The sequence below is a fragment of the Alosa sapidissima genome, chromosome 4 (genome assembly GCF_018492685.1).
Source record: "Alosa sapidissima isolate fAloSap1 chromosome 4, fAloSap1.pri, whole genome shotgun sequence".
Taxonomy (NCBI): Eukaryota; Metazoa; Chordata; class Actinopteri; order Clupeiformes; family Clupeidae; genus Alosa; species Alosa sapidissima.
The window spans coordinates 19366259-19389783 of NC_055960.1; the positions used below are offsets into that span (position 1 = coordinate 19366259).

The 23525-nt window shown below is 44.6% G+C and overlaps 1 protein-coding gene and 1 long non-coding RNA gene across 6 annotated transcripts; one reads left to right on the forward strand and one right to left on the reverse strand.

Moving 5' to 3' along the window:
- Positions 1–4899: 4899 nt before the first annotated feature.
- Positions 4900–23525, reverse strand: slc41a1 (solute carrier family 41 member 1). 5 transcript variants are annotated; one of them, XM_042089434.1, is made up of 13 exons: positions 22943–23525; positions 21782–21974; positions 21494–21559; positions 20886–21363; positions 16724–16831; positions 12785–12856; positions 12019–12163; positions 11544–11690; positions 10047–10194; positions 9650–9729; positions 9187–9321; positions 8769–8917; positions 4900–8500 (listed from the first exon to the last, which is right to left on the reverse strand). In XM_042089434.1, the coding sequence occupies exons 4-13, from the start codon at positions 21342–21344 to the stop codon at positions 8315–8317; spliced, it is 1629 nt and encodes a 542-aa protein (XP_041945368.1). In that variant the 5' UTR covers positions 21345–21363; positions 21494–21559; positions 21782–21974; positions 22943–23525; the 3' UTR covers positions 4900–8314. The 5 variants fall into 5 exon arrangements, with proteins under 5 accessions (XP_041945368.1, XP_041945367.1, XP_041945365.1 ...); XM_042089433.1 differs by having other exon boundaries at positions 21494–21564; XM_042089431.1 differs by having other exon boundaries at positions 20886–21564.
- On the forward strand, positions 14691–17474 carry LOC121707120. The gene is made up of 3 exons (XR_006031244.1): positions 14691–14958; positions 16696–16892; positions 16994–17474. It is a non-coding gene; the product is annotated as an uncharacterized LOC121707120 (long non-coding RNA).

The following is a 23525-nucleotide window of genomic DNA, read 5'->3' on the forward strand; positions in this document are numbered from 1 at the left end:
TTGGCTCAATGTATTTACATGTCAACTTTTTGCCGAGGAAGGGGTGGGATGTGTGTAGACAACGGCCATATTGGCGTTACAAACTAACCCCATGCATTTCTATGGAGGATTTTTTGAGTGCTGTGTCTCCTCATTAGAAAGTCTCTGGTTTAGACTCACCTTTTTGATATGAGATTTATACATATCTGAGAAGATTGTTTTGGAGTAGGATGGATACAGTTGTGTACTTAATTGCAAAGAATATATATAATCCTCCTCTGTCTGTCATTGTTTACAGCCTGTGCCATTTCCAGGCTTTACTTGACAGGATAGTGAAGAGACGACGGAAGGGGGGGTGGGGGTTGGAGCCAGGAAATGACCTTAGACCAGACTTGAACTGTTGTTTGTGGTAGAGACACAGGATCCCCCATTTTCACCTTTTTTATCATGTTACCTGTTTGCATCCCTGAACTATGTGTGCCATGCTGTATGCTATTTGATATTGTATGTGAGAGAAAGAAGCTTTCTTTTGGCATTTCATGTGCCTGAGTTTTTCCTAGAGCATTGGTTAGAAGGCACTTACAGGAGTGTGGGGACATTGAATCTTTCAAATCTCTAAAAGCACTAAACTTTATTGTGTTCAGAAGACACAATTTTCATGATCTTTTGTGTGACCGACTGTAATTTTGCAATGCTGTCAAATCTATGTTAATTATCATGAATAAAATATTGCATATTTAATTTATTGTGTACAAATCATAAGGTACTAATTTCTATGATATCTTTCAGTGGTGAATAAATACCTTGCACTTTGTCAACTGTCCCTCACAAACATTTTCTATTATATGTGTTGTAAAAGAGTGCAACCGAGTCTTGTAAGCAATCTGCTTTGTGTGGTTCATGGATGAATGGATGTATCTCTGACTTCCAGTTACTCAAGTCAGGTGGACCTGTAGTTGGAGCCCATTAAGGTAGACGTTCAACTGAGACCTGCCAAAGCTGAGTGCAGCCTTGTGAGCCTCATCAGTTGGGTCATGTGTGCTAATGGTCTCATGGTCAGATGCACATCAGGCTCATGTCCTTGAAGCACAACCAATGCAGCAGATACATTTGACTTATTTTTCCCCCCAATCGCTGTCCAGCTGTCGCCAGCAAGGCCAAGAGATTTCCTGTGACTGCGGACGGTGTGGGCCAAGGCCAACATGCTCTGACTTCATGTCTACACACACAGCCACTGGCCAGGCTGTGTGATCTCATCAACGCTCTTTGCTGGAGAAAACTGACAAATAGAGGAATGATACTGCATGTGATACTGGCAATGTGCGATGGAGCTCTCTCTGCTGTATCCACCAAAGTGACATCAGCCTTTTGTTATCTGTCACGGTACACACATCTGGCTGCACACAATAGCTACCCTGTCGGCACTACGCCCCCCACGCATAACGCAATCTCTGTTCTCCGCTTGGACTCGCCATGCCAACCAGGACGTCACCTCTGGGCGACCGGGTCCCCTTCATGCTTTTCCTCCTTCTCTTCATTTCTCTCTTCTCTTTCACTGGTGATGACCTCAAAGGTTCCTTCCTTCCTACTACATTGTCTCACCCCCCCTCCCCCAGGTACCAAAGGTTACTCCGTTAATGGAACCACAATGGAAGTAACAGTTTACTTGACAGTATCGACATAAGAGTTGATGGTAATTTTGATACCATAGATTTAATAGAGACCCAGTCAGACCAATAGTATGAAAAATCCGGAACAGAGTTTATTTACAATGATGCGCATCAAGGGAAAGACAGCATGACTTCACCTAAAGATCCATCAGCTGCTCTAACTAGACAAGGAAATAGTTAGGGTCTTCCAGGCTGACGGGAGATGGCGTTGGTCATCCCATCTCACGTGGACTACACTAATTAGTGGCAACCTGGCAATCCGGAGCAGATAGCTACTGACGCAGCCATGCAGAACAGTGAAACACTGTTATAAACACTGTTAGTCATAATATTCCCGCTTATCTCTAAATACAATCACACAGAGATATACACAGGGACAGTACAGATATCATACAGTCATTACATAGAATCATACTTTTAGTATCAAAGTGACCTACTAATGAGAAATGCAGAACATTAAACCACATATTGGAATATTGGTCATAATGCAGAACATTAAAAAAAAGTATATATATATAGAGTGACATGACACTGTCATGAACACATGAACCATAACCCTAATCCTAACCTCTAACCCTAATCCTAACTTGTGACTGAATGACACTTAACTAGATGTACCGCAGAGCGGTACAAAATATGACCGCCGCCCAGTCCAGCACATGTTTTCCACAAAAATAAGTCACGCTGAAAGGCATATATGATTCTCACTGTCTCACTGAATTGCATTATGCACACTCAATTCTCACTGGTATCTGCTAGACAACAAGTACCAAAACATGATTAGTTCACAGATTTCACATGTAATATACATTTTATACAACCCCACCCCCATCTTGCCTGTTCATAATTCTGAGAAATTCTTGAATTGTGTGCATGTGTGCATGTACATGTTTATGTGTGTGTGTGTACGTGCATGTGCTTGTGTGTGTGCATGCATGCGTATATATGTCTACTGTGTGAGTATGTGTCATACGTAGGATTACTGTGAATGTATGTGTATCTGTTTATGCACATGTGTGACGCAGGGCCGGCACTAGCCATTTGGGTGCCCTATGCACAAATGCTTGGTGGTGCCCCCACCGCCCCCCCCCCCCCCCACACACACACACCCCAACCAACCACCACCACCACCAAAGGAATAAAAACCATTCAGAATTTCTTAGTTAGTTTTTTTTTCTAATTGCAGTTTCACCAACAGATGTCGCCCTTGGCCTAGTATGAACCTCTTGGAAATGACCGCATAGAACAACAACTAGTAAATTTATCTACAGATCAAAATGAAAAGCGATGGTTCCATGCTATCCATGTGGGGTTACATGATCAGCAAGTTTCGTGTACCCCGGCCTTTCAGTGTCCCGGGAATCCTTGTTGGTGTACGGTCACTAAATGTACACATAAATTATTTTATTGTAAGGCCCCACATGAACGAAAGTCCACGAAATTTGGCATGCATTCGGAGGGTGTCATAATGATCCTACACTTTCAATTTCGTGCAGTTTTGACCATGTCAGCCAGAGATATTGTGATGAAAACACCTAATGTTTTGCTTTTTAATTATTAACTAGGTGGCGCTATACATGAAATAAGTGGTAATGGGATAGGTTGACATGCCCCCTTAAGACCAACATACAAAAAAAAAGGTGGACCTCCGAGGCCCTACGGTTCTCGACATAGACATAATATACATAGACGCCGCATCGACCGCTGCTCCCTACTAGCGCTGACGAGATTTGGAGCCGCCATCTTGGACCGGTCATCCACTCCACTCAGTGTAATCTGTTTGGCCGGTGCAATTTGCTGCAAAGGTCATACATGTAGCTATGATACAGGCCACATTGTTCGAAAATACAAAATACAACCAATAGTACGGTAATGTTAAATCTTACTTGTGAAAAGTAAATCCCCCCGAGTATGGTCCGCCGATTTGAGCAGGAACATGCTGCACAGTGCTGTCATCTTGTGTTTTCTGCTGCAACGCAATGAGGAGTATGACAGGTCCAAGATGGCGGCCGCATTTCTTGTTTCCAGCAGCCAATGCGGCGTCTATGTATATTATGTCTATGGTTCTCGAGATATTCACAGAAAACTGTCTCCGGCCACCTACAGGCCAGTTGGTGTATAGTAACATAAATTAATTTATTGTGTGGCCCCCCATGAACGGAATTCCACGAAACTTGGCGTGCATTCAGAGGGTGTCATAATGATCCTACACTTCTAATTTCGTGCAGTTTTGACTATGTTAGGTCACAGATACCTGCGATTACAACACCTCATTTTTACTTTTTTGTGTTTAACTAGATGGCGCTATACATGAAATGAGTGGTTATGGAATGGGCCTTTTGACATGGCTCTTTGAGATCAACATACAAAAAAGAAAATGGTCCTCCTAAACCCTACGGTTCTCGAGATATTCACAGAAAACTGTGTCTGCCCTACCCTCCTTTCGGGGGGTCCAGTCCAGCGGGGGGGCTACAGATCAAAACGAAAAAAGGAGGTTCCATGCTATCCATGTGGGGTTATATGCCCACCAAGTTTCCTGTACCCCGGTCTTACAGTGTCCCGGGAATCCTTGAAGGAAATTTGGACATGCGAAAAAGAAAAAAAAAAAAAAAAAAAAAAAAAATCTGACTAAACCTATATGACCGCCGCTTCGCTACGCGGCGGTCATAATAACAGAAGCTTTATGTCATAAATGTTTATGACTTGTTTGACACGTTCATGACAGTGTCATGTCACTCTTATGTCGAAACTTTCAAGTAAAGTGTAACCAAGCTTTATTATGTTCTACACTTAGAAAACAATTTACAGGCACACATTTATTTATTTTATTTATTTACAGTCAATCATTCAATCAGAGCTACTCAGATAGGTCCCTATCTCCTGTGCTCCATACCGTCTCCTCAGGGAGGAGCCAAGGTCCTACCTGTGCCGAATCACCCTCTACTGACAGTGGCTGAGGGGATTAGTGTTTGTAAAGTGCTGTCTGCCACTGCACTCTGACAGTAAGAAAGGCCTCTTATCCAATCCGATATGTACGGCTGTGCAATGTGGTAATGTGATGAAAGGAACGATGACTATTGAGAACCAACATACCTGGATGAGGCAGGTAAAACTAACAACACACACAACACACACACACACAATACACACAAATACATGCAAAGGCCTCTGATTAAGGACATTTCTTTCACTTGAGGTGACCCTTCTTATGAGACATGACACTATCCCATGAAAACACTTTAACACCAGGTTGGTACGAAATAATAGATTTTCTTTATTTTTATTTTTTTATTCCAGCAAATTTACAAGTACCACTGTTTGAATCCCCATTACAGCAGAAGAGAGACAGGATGGTGGTAGTGGTGATGGTACAGCAGTAATATGGTGGCATTGTGTTGAGCCTTCAACCTATCCTATAGTTCAAACCAAGAGCACAGGCCCAATACATATGATCTGACATTGATAGCTTTACCCCCAGACAGCCTTGAACTAGTGATCTGTCTGCACACGGCAACAGGAGAGTAACAGCTGTATTGATATTTAGCCTTCTGCTAACAAGTGAAGGGTGGATTTGAGTTTGTTTGACATACAATCCATGCCAAATAGGGATTTTTTTTACTTAAAGAAATTGCCATTAAGATCTGCGTTGGATTGTGTCTTGTTTTTTGTCCTTTATAAGATCTAGTGAAGGTAGCCATGGTTTGATTTGTGTCTTCAGTCTGTAACTGCTCACTTGTCCCATGCTCAGAGCCACATGCTAGCACACCACCACCCTATGCAGACAGTTACACAACAGTCTTGTCTCTTTTTTTGCACAGTTGTGTCTTTCCAGGAGTAAAATGTAATCATTACAACATAAAAATCAATTCACAGAATTAAAAAAGACAAAACGAAAAAAAAAAAAAAAAAATTGATAAAAGCTCTTAAAACTACTTTTCCTTTTGTTTAAAACCTTGCCGGTGATTTTGTTAAGGCATAGTTCTACAGTTGTAAATGTGAGGTTTCTGTCAGATATTAGGCACCACATGTCTGATATGTTTGTTAGGTTTGCAATGTTTTCTTAAAGGGGGCAAACAAAGTATGTCTACTGGCCCAAAACAAAACAAACATGAGCTGAAAGACAGACAAAATAAAATGAAAAATAGACAACTTATTTATAGAATAAATATATATATTATATACAACTTCGCTTTGTATACATCTAAAAAATAAATAAAACAAAGCGGCCCACACCCTGAAGAATTATTCACAGCCAGACAGCAGCGCCATGGCAACAGGTGAGTGTTCGCTGCCAGGCAGTGGTGTCATGGCAACAGGTGAGTTGCACCGAGGAAAAGAGACTAGCACAGACTCAGGATGTGTGGAGGCACGCGTACTCCTGTGTTTGCCACCTGGTGGCCATCCTCTGGGCTGTGCCTTTTGAGATTCCCACAATGCCCTCTGGTGGCCACAGGATTACAGTACGTTTAGCACAGCAGTGGTCTCACCTCAGCTTGCCACAAGTCAGTGATACGCTCACTGACGTCTGACCAGCGTAGAATAAACAATTCAAGAAACCGATGACAGCAAAGGAAAAAGACATAAGGGGGAAAAAACAATGTCTTTGAAAAGCAATTCTGAAGAAATGCTATGCCATTCACCATTACACGTCGGGGAAAGTATTTGGACAAAACAAAAAAAGAAAAAAAATCATCAATCAATGCAATTCATGTGCCCTGCACAGCATTATCAGGTGGACCCCACAGGTTTACATAAAACAGATGAGCCTCCATGGACTGGAGAAATGCATAAACAGCAGCAAAAACTGCCACGACTGCTGTATAAGACTTAAAGGCTCATATTAGTACAATGCCAGCCGTTACAATGGTTAGTGGTCAGTTGCAAGGAACTAAACACTAATTGCATTCATCTGAGTTGTTATCAGTAGCTGCTGCAACAGAGTGCATTGGTGAGTGTTATGGGTTATCATAGTTATAGTTTTTTTGTTTGTTTTTGTTGTTGTTTGATTATTGATTTAATTCCCCCAGGGGGGTCTGGTACAGAGGTAAATATATTCAGTTCCAGTCGCGTCATGCTTTTTTTTTTTTTTTTTTTAAACAAAAATTCCACGTTTTTTATTTCAGCCATGCCTTCATGTAGCTTTGTTAAATGTTCTGTGTGAGCCATGCTCTACATGAGCGTCTAACTACAGTGGGTATTGTGGCAGCCTGAGTACCCTAGAGGGGAGATTTTGGACATCTTTTGCATGATCCCGTGGTCTTCAGTCAGACAGCTCTGCCCAGGAGACACATTGGCAGGGTGTCTTCCTTGGTGTGTTGGAGAACAGACAGACACCTTAATGTGTAGCCCTTATAGCCAGTCCCAGCAAAATCTTAGTCAGCTTCTACCTCCGAAATCCTCTTGAAAAAAAGTCCACCACTAAGTGTTGTCATAAAAGCAAATGTACATTAGTGTTGCTGGTAGTTTTTTTTTTTTCCTTTAAAACTAGGCGATTAAAGGGAGTTTTATCCATAAACTATTCTCAGTCGGTGGCCATTTTGAAAATCGCTCATGAGGCTTTCATCCTAAGTGGGAGGAGTTACAGAGGGAGAAATTGGGTGCAAGTCATCTTTATTTCTACACTCATGTCAGAAAACACACTGTCCTTCTGATTCCATTATCTAGCCATATAAAAAACTATGAGCGGTATGGGAAGACCGCATAAACAACGGCCAATAGCACAACACACATGGCTTGCAACTAGTCAGCACAATTAGCTCTATCTAACCAGTCACAGGACAGTGTTTGTGCATGCATAGTTAAGGAGGAGCCACCCAGTTCTATGCCAATATTTACGTTAACTGTGGTCAGTAAACACAGAAATGTTACGGAAAAATAACGATGAAATAAACATGAAAACCACGAGCTCCGGTCCAACAGGATTTAAAGAGGGAACAAAGGAGTTCCTTAAGACTGAGAGGGAGTTTGGGACTGGGATGGTGGTCACACATTATGCGCATGAGGGCCAAGGCTCTCTGACCTTTACAGTGAGTGACCTTTGTGACCAGGGGTCAGTGTGTGGTAGCCTCTGTGCAATGCTCTCCCGTCTCCTGAGAGAGACACCAGGCGTAGTGAGGGGCGGGTGAGGCAAAATGGGGTGGGGGGATTAAAATGTACAAAGGAACACAAACACATACCTCTGGCAAAAGAGAGGTTATCTACTACACTTCATTCTGGTCCAGAAATTGTTTTTGCTTTCATTTGGGAGTATTGACAGTGTTCCGTTGGGAGTATTAACAGTGTTCCGTGGGAAAACTGGAGCTTGCGCTTCCTTCTCTTATAAACATTCTTTTAGTGTATTAAATACTCATTTACTGTACATTTCCGCACACATAGAGCACTTGGTGATTTGCATTCTAAGTTTGCGTTTTTTTGCTTTTTAAATATATTTGCTAAAACTTTAAGTGCAACTTGATCATATATTTTACATTAACGACCTGTAGGCCAAAGGGGAGGAGGGGTCCCCATTGAAAAATAATGAGGAACCTCCAAGTCATCAACAACAATTTATAAGAGTCAACATGTGTAGCATGTATTTTTTTTCTTGTAGTGGAGGGTTGTTTTTTTTTTACTGGCACTGTGGTGGGGAGGAGAGGTGGGCACACGGGTAAAGGCTTCAGAGCCTTTCAGTCGCCCACGTCAGTGTCTCGGTCCCCGATCAGCCACAAGATGTGGAAGCAGAGGGCCAGGAGGCCGGTTCCCAGCAGGTCGCCCAGTGCCGTCAGGTATGGAATGGAGAAGTTATCAGGGTCCATCCCCCGCCCCCACATCCACTGCACCATCCAGTTTGCCAGATAAAGCAGGATCGACACCTGAGGGAGAATTTTGAGAAAAAATCCTTTAAGAACTCTTTTGAAGATGCATTCGCTGTAGAGGCTTTTTATTAACATTTTCTATCATTTATTAACATTAATTTTCTATTGTTAGAATATCAGTGGTACTAAAATTGATCACCATGCAATGGAATGTATTTTTTTTCAGAGTCAATAAATTACTATTTTTAGAGTTTGAGGTACAGAAACTAAGCACAGAGGCATCTTGGTGTGTGACTCAGGTGTGATGATTCAGGTGAGGTCTTACCTGCAGGAGAGCTGCGGCCAGATAGAAACAAATAAATATGGGGGTGAGGGTGGTGTGTCCACCCTGCATGGTGTTGATGGTGTAAAGGAAGACAAGGTGACCCGGGGCCACTAACAGGAAGAGCACTCGGGCTGACCGAGAGTTCACACCTGAGACAGAGACAGAGAACATGGAATTTGGAGGATAAGACATATTCTTGATTAATACAGATTCATATCACAAGGTTGCCTGTCCTCAGGACCAAATGTCTGATAAGGTTTTGTTGCCAAAATGTCAGACTATCCCATGCTTTTCACCTTTACAACTACATAATGGCATTGCATTGTAACAAACAGGATAATCCCTTGTAATTGTCATGTTCTTTTTCAAGACAAATCTGGTCTGATCATTGATAATGGCTGTATGTGTGGTGACTCACCTGAACCAAAGTAAGTAGTGCAGGGTGTGGGGCATTTGTTTGGCGTAGGGTTAGGCTCTCCCATAGGCAGCCCATTCATGTGCAGGTAGGTGGAGATCCGGCTGGCCTGAACAGCCACCAGGTTACCTCCCACACCTGCCATCAAGATAGAGAGAAGAGAGAGAGAAGAGAGAGAGAGAGAGAGAGAGAGACAAAGAGAGAGAGAGAGTGAGAGACAAAGACAAAGAGTGAGTGTGCGAGAGAGACAGAGTGAGAGACAGCAACAAAAAGATCAGTATGCTACCTAAACATGTTTGTAACAAAGACACTAATGTCTTGGGAGAGTAGTGATGGTATTGACACTATACTATAGCATTGTTCATACTGTAACTCAAATGGTCCATGTTTTGATTTGCCATATTTAGCAAATTCAACAAGTGTTCCTTGAGAAGGCAGATTTAAGTTAGAGAGATTCCTCTCTCACCATTGATGACGGGGGTGAAGACGGCCATGCCAGCAAAGTTTGGGTTGGAAACTGTTTTATCCAAGATGAGCCCCCCAACACTGCAGGACAAACAGACAGGACAGGTGTCAACACTGGACCATGTGTTATGGTTGTGAAGCAATTCCAAAAAAACTTGTACAGAGTAAGAGGGCAAGAGTGGCATGTAGATCATGCCTTTAAAAAACTATAAACAAAATGTATTTTGGGATTAATAAAGTATCTATCTATCTACCGATCTATCTATCTATCTAATAATAATTGATAATTGTGTAAAAAGTGTCTTCCAAATGTAAATTTAAATGTAAATGTAACACTGAGAATACTGCAACAGAAAAGCATTGATAGACAAGGAGGGCCATGTGTTGCTGCTGCCCACCTGCTGATGGCCATGGCGATGATGACAGGCTCCCAGCCCGAGTACAGCACCTCTTTGGTTGATGGGATCCGGCGGGCGATCAGCACCCAGATGGGAGTGAGAGCCACAAAGAAGGCACACACCAACGGGTTGGCATAGTCGTTAGAGTCTGCAGAGAGGGAGACACGAGAGGAAACCATGGTGTGAGAGAAGGCAGGACAGGACACAGAGACAGAAATCTCAGTGGGTGAAGGGGGACTGGGATTCGAGGTCAGTAGGTCACTAAAGCATCACAACACATTTGGTTTCAAAACCACGTCTGTGACAGAGGCAGACGGAAGTGTGTAATACTCCTCTACACTTCCCACAATGTCAGGCTGCAACCATCTCAAACAGTCGCGAGGGAATGCTGGGAGATTTTTCTGGGGTTAACCTCTAGTAAACACATAAACACCAAAAATGCCTACATTTGCCCACGGAATGTGAGTTTGATAGGAGGGGGGGGTGGGGGGCAGAAAGCTGGTTAAAAGCTCGTTATTCTTGCCATAAACATTCCCATGTGGAGAGACTCACTGCGGTGTGCCAGTGATGCGAATGGACCTGCCCCAGCAAACCAAGGTGTGGTTGCTAGGCGCAACCACTCAGCTAACAATAGCCCCATGCAGGGCATGGTCTGTGGACCACTGCAGTACGCCACATGGGGGATTGTCTCACCAGTGTCTGGTACTGACTCCCACGCTAAGGAACAAACAAAATTACGGCGCCACACATATATCAAGTGTAAACATCTTAATCATAACCGGTCTCGTCTGGGTTTAGTCTGTTACTTAGTGCCACACAGACAGAGTGGCTACACTCATCCCCAGACATGGCCCTCTACGACATCAGGGGATTCACAATACAGAAAGATTTATGCCTTGATTTGACAGCCACAAACTCCCTGGCTGTACCGTATACTTGGGCTGGTTTATTACCATGGTGAGATGCTGCAGTGTGGTGGGAGGCAGCCAGATGGCTACTGAGGCATCTGGGACGAGCAGACGCTTAATATACGCAGACTACTGTAATCAGAAGCTGCAGGGAGAGCCTATGGGTATCAACACCACCACTGTGCGTACTGAAAGTGCATCCAAAACAAAGCTGCTGCCGCTTTAGCTGTGAGCATAAGGACACATCAGGTTTGAAGACACATCACATGTGTCTTTTTCCCTCCATCTGTCTAGGCTGATAACACTCTTGGCACAAACGATCACTCACTGCCTTACTGCTGATAAAAAAAATAAAAAAAACATTAATGGCTTTCAGTATTCTGACAGCTGACAACATGAGTCATAAATAAGACAACAGCTAATATCCAAAAACAGTGTAATCATCAGTGCAACATGGGTACAAACAGGCTTAGCCTAGCATTACTCACTGGTGTTAACAACAGGAAGGTACACTGATGGACGGTTAATAATTAATGGCTAAAATAGTACCGTAATAACATGCATAACAGAGCCACGCAGTAGTGTTTACCTAGCTCCTTGTACAGCCCCGTGCTGATGCCTGCCAGCAGTGCCAGTGTGATGAGGTCACCCAGGCTGGCAGCGATGGGTGTGGCCACGTTGTCCGGGTTGATGCCCACCTTCCTGGAGCCGATGATCACGCCAATCATAATCAGGCCTGTGGACAGATGGGAGGGGATATGAAGGGCCCTGTACTAAGTATAACTAGAGGTGTGACTATACATCATGAGACTGATTACCTAAGCTTATGTATAGAGATGGTTGGATTATAAATACATATGTGTGTGTGTGTGTGTGTGTGTGTGTGCGTGCATGTTCAAAGAGAGAGAATGTGGAGTGTACACGTATGTATAGAAACCCATCGATAACAGGGCAGCTTTGCCAAGAGCACACATCTTAGTTTGTCAAGTGTTGGGTGATGGCTTTGCTTTCTATGGGTATGTGCTGCGAGTACGTTCAGCAGTTGTATTGGCGCGACCGCTCACCTAGCAGCAGAGAGGCGATGAAGGCCGTGGCAACGCTGCTGGCGCACAGGAGCACAGCGTGGCCCATCTTGAACTGACCCTCTGGGATCCAGCCAAAGATCACGGCCGCGATGGAGGCCAGGAAGCCCACAACAGTGGCCTGGACCTGCGAGGGCAAACAAACAAACAAAACTCACTGACCTGTCCACAGAAACTTATGGACCTTATGTGGTGTGGCATTCAGAGGTTTTTAGAGGCTTTTAGATGCTCTGACCAATGTGTGCCATTCAGTCCTACTGTGCTGTTCTGGCACAGAAATAAATAAAATGTCCTTATGCATTAAATAATATCAGTACATTTGACTACATTTGTTTGTGTCTAACTGTAACAAATGGCATATGCTATGGTTATTTTCTCCTTAATGACAAGGAGCTGAAACTGACACTATGGAACAGACAAAAGCATGATTACTGATAACTGATCACTCCTGCATTCCTCAAAAACCTCCATCCACCCACAGTCCAAAGTCTGTGACCGAGGGCAGGTCAGATTAGTCAGAGAAAGGACCTCTTCGTGTTTGCTCTGCAGCTCGACTATTGAATTTTGAGGGGGATGCTTAGAGGAGCAAGGGCTCAACTAATCTTACATAACATCATTATACAATTACCGGTAAATCTAATGTAAATATACAGTTAAAACCTGAGCCAGAAACATACAAACACGTGGCATTTTTACGGCACTGACCTCAACAACCTCACTAGATCGTTGAAATAGAAATAGAATGTACCTGAATGAGGGCCAGGTTTCCCATGATCATCTTCCACTTGTCCTGAGCTGTATCCATCTGCCCAATATTAGCCTGGAGAGACACATACGCACAGGAAGTGAGTCTATTTACAAGACCAACCATTATAGGCTCCCTTGTGAATCATCTCGGTTCTTTTAGTAGGGAGTGTGCACAGAATATTAATACAGCTGCTTTTCCTGGCTTTATGGTTTATTTAGTTAATTGAGCCCCATTTGGTCACTTTATGAGCTGAATTTTCTTTAACCATTTTTTTCTTCTCGCGGCACAATCTGAATATGTAGTGCTTTGCTGGCGCCTTTCGACCCAAGGATCAGGCGGAACAAAACCCTGCAGTGCGTGGAACAAAGGCGCGTTTGATCCAGTGGACACACATGTCCCCCCTGCCCTTGCCACAGCACTCATCTCATCTCTCAGAACAGATGCTGCAGTCGAGTGGAGAGGCTCGGGCCTGACAGAGGAGCCCTCTGTGCCGGCTGGGGGTTGGGTGGGCTGGGGTGGGGAGGGGACAGGGCAGCATACCTGAACAGTACCATCCCAAAGCAACCCCATGTATGCCCAGTCGAGTGGAGAAGGCCTGGACCACAGTTTGTCATGCAGTTGGGCCTGTATTGCTTTTTTTTTTTTAGTCACCTATTTTTGACTTTCTAAAATTCAATTATTTAGAGAAGTACATGATGACTCAAAATAATTTCAAATGTGTGTGTGTGTGGGGGGTGAGTGTTTGTAAGATTGAGATAGTGAGAGAGTGAGAGAGAGAGAGAGAGAGAGAGAGAGAACGAGAGAAGGACAGACAAAGAAAGAGAGAGAGACAGAAAGAGCATATCGACCAAAGAGAAGGGGAGGTCTTGTGAGGATGGGGTGAGTATATTTATGTGTGTGGCTGAGGCACTGAGTGAGTGGAGCTACAGTGCAGAGGGGGGCGCGTGGGTGGAAACAGACCACTGCTGGTGTGAATGGAAGAGGCAGTACAATCGCCATGGTACAGACCACTGCTGGTGCGAATGGGAGAGGCAGTACAATCGCCACAGCACAGACCACTGCTGGTGTGAATGGCGAAGGGAGCACAATCGCTGCGGTACGCCGGGAGAATACATCTGAGGCCCCAAGCTGACGCTGCGCCAGACCGCACTGAGCTGCTGCCTCTACTGCCGCGAGACTCTGTGCCCTGAGACTCGCCCCGCCATTACAACAGCCTCTGCTGCACAAACTGTGGACTGCTAGTGACAACACTAACACTGCCAAGGACACAAGGTTTAGCTAGGAGTCCTTAAACTCCTTCATTTGAGACCGTAAAAATGGATTTTTGTGTGAATCCCCAAATACTTACTGCACTGGTGAATTTGTTTATGCAGTTTTTAAAATGGCAACGTCCCAAGCCTGAAGGTGAGCTGGGAATAGTTGCAATGGTCTGCAGTATCTTTGTCCTTCAGTAGGGAAAAAAAGATTTGGATCACTTGCAGTTCATGAATGGCAGCACTACAGCACAAACATGCTTGCCAATGCAGGGACAAGCAAGGGGAACTGTGTGTGAGTGTGTGTGTGTGCAAGTGTGACATTGTGTGTGGTAAAGTGCATGTGTAGTGTATGTGTGTGTGTGTGTGCAAGTGTGACATTGTGTGTGTGTGTGTGCAAGTGTGACATTGTGTGTGGTAAAGTGCATGTGTAGTGTATGTGTGTGTGTGTGTGTGTGTGTGTGTGTGTGTGTGTTTGTGTGTGTGTGTGTGTTTGTGTGTGTGTGTTTGTCTGTGTGTTTGTCTGTGTGTTTGTCTGTGTGTTTGTGTGTGGGAGTGAGCTTTGTTTTAGGTAGGTGCCAGCAGCCTGCTGGCCTCTCTGCACTGACTCTGACAGGCCAGTCATGGCGGCTGTTCCCTTGCTGGCAGCGAGTGTGGCAACAGATGCAGCGCTCAATTTACCGGCTGGTCTGGAGTCAGCACGCTCCACCAGGGCCGACGGTTACTCAGATTACAGGGAGGCGGAGTGCACTGTTTCAAAAGCAGCAGTGACGGCAGCACAGAGAGCAGCAGAGCAGTCATGAGGACCGAGTCGGCCTGCCCCTGGCTCACATGGAGAGGACAGGCGCTGGAGATAAGAGAAACGTTTGTGTGACACCATTGCACACACAAGAGCGAGGGGAGGGTCCGCTGGTGCTGGGGGTGAGTGGTGGTAGAGTGGTGATTACGCAAACCCACACTGATAAGGCTGGTCCAGCATTCTCTCTCTCTCTCTAGGTCACGTTCTTTCACTCTCTCTCTCTCTCTCTCTCTCTCCTGTGGCTGCCACAGTTGGCCTTGCCTGTAGCCTGGGCTGGGTCACAGAGGTCTCTCTCTCTCTCTGGGGCAGCATGACATGACTGCATGTCAGATAAAAGTACTTCAGAGAGTGGAGAAGACTGAAGTGGAGCAGACCGACCACACAACCTCTGACTTATTGGAAGTCGATTAGCCAAGCATGACAGCATTATCATAAGGGCCCAGCGCTCTGGCCGGCCTCATTAATAAGGCATGGCACTCAGACACAGAGCTTGGCCATGTGGGGCATGCAGAGTACAGCAGGATCCTAAAGACATGCTAATAATGGCAGATGCCAGAGCCATTCTTTTAAGCTTTCTTCGAGAAATTTACTACATAGATTTGCAGCGTGCATATCAATGTATGCACTGTGTGAAGGTCAAAATCACACAGTGCATACATTGATATGCGGAATGAATTTCAAAATCACCCAGACGCCCTAAATGAACCCTGATGTTTGCATTGCATGGCTTGCTGCTGCAACTAGTGGTGTCTCCCACACTCTAAACATATAATCCAGGTTTGAGACAGTCTATAATGGGAATGTCTTTGTGAGGGGGGAAAATGCTGTGAATTGTTTTGTGTCTACAGTGAACTTAGTGGTATTGCAATATTCCTACATAATAGTGTGTGGTTGAGGCACCTCATTGCACTTTAACTTCCAAATGGTAAAGATGAAAGCACCCCAAAATGAATGCTGCTATTCAAGCATTCCCACAACTATAAGTACTGTACAAAAAAGTAAACACACCAGACCACAAGTGTTTTTTTATGATCAAAAGAGAAAAGTGAGTGAAAGAAATGGAGGACAGACAAACATCTGAGTACAGGATCGTTTCTGTGAGGAAACAGAGCAGACGCAGAGGGAAAAAAACTTGTCAAAACGTTGTCATGTGAACTCAATCCCCACACAGCGGTGGACCAGCTTTGCTCATAATGAGAGCACTTGGACCTTCCCGTGGTCCTAATCTGCTGATAATAAGCTACAATCTGAAAAAAATTCAGATCAGGGTTCAGATCAAGTCAGGGTTGATTTACAAGGGATGGCAGAGAGGAGGTTCTGGCTGTGGAAAATAAGTAATAAATAGCCAATCTTATTGTTTAACATTCTTCGGTATTTTAAGCCATCATAATTTGATCTTAAATCAATGGATCTCTAAAAACGTATGTGCAACTCTGAATTAATGCTAGGCCAATGATCAGTGTGCTGTGATATAAAGCTCATGACGAATTTAGGAGAAGCAGTTCAGTAATTTACTAAAGCAACTAATCTAGTTTAGAACAATGATTATCAGGTAAGAAGTCACATAGAAGATAAAGAACTATCACATAGAAGATTAGTGAACTATCATGTCAAACAATTTCAAAAGGCTTGTTCGTGGAATGCTTAGGGTGTTATTCGTTTAGTGTGGGAGGGTAAACGATTCTTGACCAAGGCTAGTAGAGACACTAAACCGTCCTTGTGGTTAGCTGGCATATTTACATCACATGTACTTATGTAAAGCAACTTACTGCCACAGGGAAAGGCATATGTTTGTTTTCTTTTTAGTGTTTGTTTGTCACTGTTGTGGTTTTCATGAAGGAGCACTGGTCACCCAACAGCCTCCTGCAGCACGACATGTTTACTCACCGCAGTGGACAGCCTGGAGGCGAGGGTCATCTCAAGGTTGCCTTTCAGCCCGAGGAGTGCCGGCACCAGGATGAAGACCTCACTCACCTCAGTGAACACCGTCCAATGCTGGGGGTCAGGGTGTTCGGTTGGAGGGAGAGAGAGAGAGGGAGAGAGACCATGGACAATGGTTAGCCTACTCAACACTTCAGTTCACTTCACACTGGGCTATCTGGAGTTAGATGAGAATAGGCTCAGGGAATCAGTGTTGTCTTTGTTCTCCCCTGATAGATGGAGGCACCATTGAGGATGCAGCAGGACTCTGACCTTCAGCAGTTCCTGCCTCTCCATATCGACTCAGGCGCTGTAACCGGAGCCGACCTCAGCTGGGGCCGATGTTCTTAAAAGCCTCTGCTGAGCGGAGAGTCTTGAACGTCCTGTGCCTAACGACATCACTGACCTCTTTCTCCATCCACGAGAGTGAGTCACATTAGGCAAGGTCCAGCCAGCCAGGCTGGTGGAATAATATTGGAAATCATTTCTTAATGACCTGCTTAATGAAGACCTTAATGACGAAAGATATTAACTTGAGCAAAGCCAGACGTGAGGCGCTTTAGCCGGGGGTTGAGGGACTAACAACACCTTTGCTTTGGCTACAAAAAAAACAGACTCATTACACTGTGTCTGGCAGTGCTACAAAATGGTCAGTCACAGCAACTGGTCAAGCATTCATTTTGAGCCTACTGTCAAAAAATAAAAGCTTACGACTGCACAGTGATAGCTAGAATAATGATTGTACATTTTTCCCCATTAGGGTCATGGAGGGAGAGAAAGGGGGAAAGGAGAAAGAAAGAGAGGGGGAGAAAGAGAGGGGGAGAGAGAGAAAGGGGATAAACTGATATAGAGTAAAAAGTGCTTATCTTCAAAGCTGGTGCCAATGCTGCACCGCAGTTCCAGTGTTGACACCGGCCTGTGTAAATCAATGCTGGCCAGTCGAAGCTATATATTTAATGGGGAGTAGAGGATAGTCTCACCTCAGAGACAAATATACCAAAGAAACTCTCCCTAAAACAGGCAGTGCTAGCAAGAGATGTGAGTGAGGGGTTCTGGATAGGGTTGACTCCGGTGGTAGCGTGTTTCAACAGCATTCTTTAGCCTTTCATGTTTCAAAAACTTTTTTTTTTTCCAGGACAGTGGCTACCAACCAAAATGCACTGGGCAGTCGTCCAGCTTGGCACTTGTCCACAAAGTCTTTAGTTTCCAGGGTCTAAAGCAACCCCCCTGTCACAATCCAAGTCTAAAGCAACTCCTGCACATTGAACACCCACCCCGCCACCACAACACTCACACACATACACACACCCCTTCCGTGCAGATATATGATGTCGTTTCCATGGAGCTGTGCCTTCATTTAGCCAATGCCTCCAACTCCTCAGTTCCCCGAACCCACCTCTTTGCAGCCCCGGGTCTGGCATGCAGATGGGGGGTCTCTGGTTGCACAGTTGTGTAATGCTGGTACACTCTGCACCCCCCTCCCCTCCCCCGTGTCCCTGAGGCACATCTTATATGGTCATAACCAAATGGGGGAGGACACCCCTTCTCCCCAACCATTCCCCTTTACTGTAGTAGACTTTCACTGTCAGGCATGACGCCCTGATGATCACTGTGAACTCACAGCATCCTAAGACCACAAGGCATGTCGGAAAGACAAAAACAACAACATTACAGAGTCTTTTTGTGATTCACTTCTATTTGATTAAGTAGTTTTGCTTTAATAAATCAGTTTTACATCTTGACCATGCACAGACGCACACAACGCAAAGTTAGCAAAGTTATAGCTCACTGTTTCATTTCCACATACAGGAACTACGACTTTGCCTAAAAGAAATAACACTTCACTGGTAGTCTCCAAATCCAACAAGTTGGGAGCTGGTTTCTCAGCAGTGACCCACGCATGTTTCCTGTAAAAGGGAGCCTGGATGTGGTGAACCCAAGATGGCTTCCTGTGGGGGGTGTGTATGTGTGTGTATGTGGGAGTGGGGAGCGAGTCTAGTGGCAGGCCTTTGTTTTCCTGCCAGCAAAAGAAATACTTTTTTCCCCAACATCAGACATACAAACAGGTCTGACCTTCTACTCTCCATAAGACGCCTCAAGATATGAATGCAGACAGCAAGGCAACAGCTGCTGAGTTTCAGAGATCATGATGCAGATGCACCAGGCAGAGCATGTGAGGAGACAGGGTGGAGCCTTTTGAACTTTTCAAGCAAGCAAATTCCTGCGTCACCTCACCTGCATAACTTGTATTAGGTTTTATGAATGTGAATGTGTCTTACGTCAACTGCACGCACTCACACACAAACAAACACAACACACCCAACACTACCTTTCCTTAAATCAGAAACAGCACATCCATCTAGCCTAACACAGGCACTTTATACACTTAAGAAACACAATAGTGAATGCTAGGAGAAATTAATACAAGTGACAGACATGGAAACCAGTGAAATTTCCAATGAACTTCGACGTGGCTTTATTACTGAAATCACTCAGTAAGAGCCACTGAATAGAACAGGTGACTTAGAGAGATACATAGAGCAAGATAGTAAGCAAGATATAGTACGAAAGAGAGAGAGAGAGAGAGAGAGAGAGAGAGAGAGATAGAGAGATAGAGAGAGATTGAAAGACAATGTTAAAGACAGAGTGACAGAGAAAAAAAAGACCTCACAGAAACGGTCTAATGGCCAGTGTCATTAACACACTTCTCATTAGACTGTGATCATCTAGAAGGCCTCTCAGTGCCAATGCACACTTCCACTAGAACTGATGGAGAGTTCCAGAGGGACATATTGGAAGGATGAGGGAGATTACTGTAGAAGGGCGTGCAATAGTTCCTAGAGCTGTCTAATCTAAAGAAGCTTACACTATGATCTTCACTAAGGAGAAAGGGTTCTGATGATGAACATTACAAACAGAGAAGTTGGGTACTTCCACCACCATACAGTAGTACTCTCTCCAGTCTCATGAAAACAAATTGGTAACAGTGAAGATCAGGGACTTGCCAGTTTGCCAGCCTGAAATGTCACTGTTTCCCAGCAACCAGACACCTCGGACTTTATCTTCATCGAAGACTGACCTTAACAAAATATATGACCTGTCGCCCAGGCTGCGGTCGTTATTTTTAAACGGGGAGACTGCACAAACACACACATACTGTACAGAGACGACGGCATAGTCAACAGGAAAGAGGCGAGCCTGACAGTAATTACAACTTTCCAAAATACCTCTCTCCACAGCCCTCGCAGCTCTGAGACTGTTTGTCACCGAGCAAGACAACCAGACCAGATCAGACCAGACTACAGGGTCCAGGCCAGTTTACTTTTGCATGGAGGTAGATAGTCCTGTCTGTGTGAGTTTGTGTGTGCGCGCCTGTGTGTGTGTGTGTGTGTGTGTGTGTGTGTGTGTGTGAGTGTGTCTGTGTGTGTGTGTGTTTGTGTGTGGTGTGAGTGCATGGCACCATTCCCAGAAGCTCCCTACAAAACAGCCAAGGCTCAGACTTAAGTTTCAGCCCCTCACCATGCCTTCATTTGATTCCGTCCCTGGACAGTGATAGTGTGTTTCAGTTCACTAGGTGAGCTTTATCATTACTGGGCTGTGGAAAGGGTTCATTGGGGTTATAGACAGGTTCCAGTGAATACAATCAACATGTGCAATTGTGAGGGTGGGAAGAATAAAAATTATCCTGAGAAAAAAACCCTAAAAAGACCATCCACTACTAGCATATTAAGCTGTAGATGGGTAAAAGGACACAAATGGTCAAGCTATAGTGTAAATTAATTTAAGGCCTGCATCACGTGCTGTAGGCATCTTTGGGATGAAGTGTTATGTAAACACTTTGACAGGCATCTAGTGTCAGTGACCATACTCAGAGTAGCACCAACTCAGCTCACGTGATGCAAGCACCAGATGCACGTGACAATACAGGTAACCTGTCCATACTATCAGCCTATGGAAAAGATCGAGAAAATGCCGCCTTCTTAATAAACATAATTGAACATATTGTGGCCATTGAGTGGATAGCTGATGGTAGATTGTGGCACATCTGCTATCTGCCATCTATATCTTTTGACACCGCTCAAGGAGTAATTTCATTCATTTTTAACACGGAAATACTTTTAACACTAACCTGCACCATGTCCAACACCATGCCCGCCGCCACTGTTCCAAACCCGGCCAGCAGGAATGGGAAGACGACCTGAAGTCCAATGGAGAAGGACGTCTCTTTAAGCGGAGGTGGTGGCACGGGGCTTTGGTCCGTACTGGTGTCGTCACTCTCGTTGCTTTGGCTGGCGTTCTCCAGGAGCGCGTCTTCCTCCCGCTGCCCCTTGGCGTTAGCCCGACAGTCAATGACCACCATCTCGGACCGGTCGCTCTCCTGGTCTCCCCGGTCCGTGAAAGAAGTCACCTCAGTGAGCTCATACTCCCCTGCCTCCTGCTGCGGATCCTGGGGGCTCTCCGACAGGATGACCGGGTGCACCGACCCGTTCGAGTGGTGATATGCCGGTGCCACCGCTTCCTTCTTCATCTCTATCGCACCGGTGGACATTTCGGACAGTTTGTCTTGTTCTTTCGACCAAAGTACCATGCGGAATGTTGGTGATATTCTAATGAGAAAAGAAAATCGGTCCGAGAGCAGATAACTCTTTTCGGGCTGGGGTTTGATTTGTCAAAAGTTTACTTATCCCATTAAAGATGGTGTAAACTGACGACCCAGTGAGATCCGGAGAGGCGTACCACTCTTAGAGGTCGGATAAGAAAGGCAGGTGCATCCCCGTGCTCCAGGCTCGTGAGAGATCTTGCCTGTACTTAGGTAGCATACAAATGATAGACCCCATTCAACACGCTTGTATCTAGTTCAAATGAGTAAAACAACACTTAATTATTTTCATATGCGAAAACTGAAAACTTGTCCGTAGCGAACCAGAAGCAAACTAGATTGCTGCTGACTTCGACGGCATCTGGTTGTGAAACCGTCGGGATCTTCTAAAGATACACACTGAATGCACGTTCGTGTCAGTTCACCTAATGTCCCGTTCCGTCTTATCACGAGAAGATTTCACTTGTTCTTTCAAACCAGCCCTCGTCAGTTGTCCCGGGTTGGAAGCTTCTCACTTTACACCACGTGGTAAATAAGTTTTTGGAGGTGTATTTAAAGGTCCGGAGGAGTCCAGTATAGAGTTACAGCATGTGATATGGTCGAGCTGTTCCAAGTCACCTGCAAAGAGCAATTACAAAATAAATTTAAAAGGAATTAAGTCCACGCGATCTGACAATGTACTGGAAAGGTCTTATTAAAGCCTTTCCAGAGAGATTAGCATTAAATCTCGCGCAGCAGTTAGGCCTATGAGAAGACTGCAGTCAAAACACTAACACTTGCTGCTTACACTACACTTAGTGTATGCTGGAAACAACGTTTAGGTCATGTTGGGTGTACATAAAAAGTTGTAAACTCGCCCACGTCTTTTCTGACTGATTGTTGACTGTATTGCGCGCTCTAGCCAGACTGATCTATAAATTGCACATTATACCTTACTAGCTTCCTATGACTATAAATATATACCACCCCCCCCCCCCCCCCCCCCCCCAGAAATGGGAAACATCCGCAGTGATTTCTACATAATTGTAAGGACATCCGCAAAGGATACGCTTCAGCGTCAATTTGCTCATTACCTCCACAGTACAACAATCCCCCTACTTGGTAGTCAGATCATATACTGAGCAGTGAGCGACGTAAATTTGCTCTACAGATGGTTACTTCAGTTAAACCCGAAACAACTGTTATTTCTAAAAACGAATAAAACGAATGTATACTGAGTAAGTAATTCTGATAAGACTGATGCAATAACCAAAGTAATGCCACATTCAGAAGCCTAACACGAGTCATTTACAACTACTTTCCGTTAAAATGTAAAATGATTCAATACAATCAGAAGAACCTAATAACGAATGCGTTTTGTTTACTAACACGGAGCCAGACATAAAGTACATCACATTATGGCTTTCGCTACCCATTTATCTGAATTTTCAAACAAGCTGACATGCAGCTTTGAAATTACGCTCAAGGAAGAGCACGAGCAATACCAGCGGAGAGACCAATTTGCTAAATGAAATGCAAAAAAAGACTGCTTGATGATGTTTGCTTTGGCAGGTAGGCTTAAGCTATGAAGTCAACCAGTAGCCTACCTTAGGAAATTGCTGAAATTCGAGGAGATGCCGCACGGCTACGGTAGAATTCCTCTATGCGAACCACTTATTATTACCTTCCCAAATTATGGCCGCTTGTTTGTTGGGCTTGAATTACCGTTTTCCAACCCTTAAGTAGGGCTATGGCCTGGACATGGATTAATAAGTAACCCCCGGTTAAGGCTCACACTCCGGTCCGTTACATTGTTCCATTTGACATTCCGCGAGTCTTGCGCATCTATATTACTTGCGCGAGCAGGAAGTGACAAGGCGGGAGCATAGCTGACGCGCGCTGCAGTAGCCTACATTAAAACCAATAGCTTAGCACCACCGATTGGCTCAGCTACTCACTTACACGGTTTACCTGACTAGGTGACTTTGGAGTTTAATGATGTTTGTAGTTAGTGCAAAATATTTAACATTAGTGCAAAATAGCAGAGCCGGAGATGTGCGTTAATAAGGTTACCCATATTACAAATGTCACCGGCAGTCACCATTTTTTGTAGCCTAGTAAGTGACAATCATAGATAGGCCTATATATCTATGGTGACAATAATTTCATTAGCTTAACACGCATTTTAAG

Bases quoted from the DNA above. Each gene is read 5' to 3' on its own strand.
- slc41a1 (XM_042089430.1), bottom strand. From the start codon at position 21,344: ATGGTACTTTGGTCGAAAGAACAAGACAAACTGTCCGAAATGTCCACC. The intron at 16,832-20,885 runs GTTAGTGTTAAA...CCTGACCCCCAG, and splicing joins TGGTGTTGGACATGGTGCAG to CATTGGACGGTGTTCACTGA. The intron at 8,501-8,768 runs GTAAGACCTCAC...ATTCTCCCTCAG, and splicing joins TGGCCGCAGCTCTCCTGCAG to GTGTCGATCCTGCTTTATCT.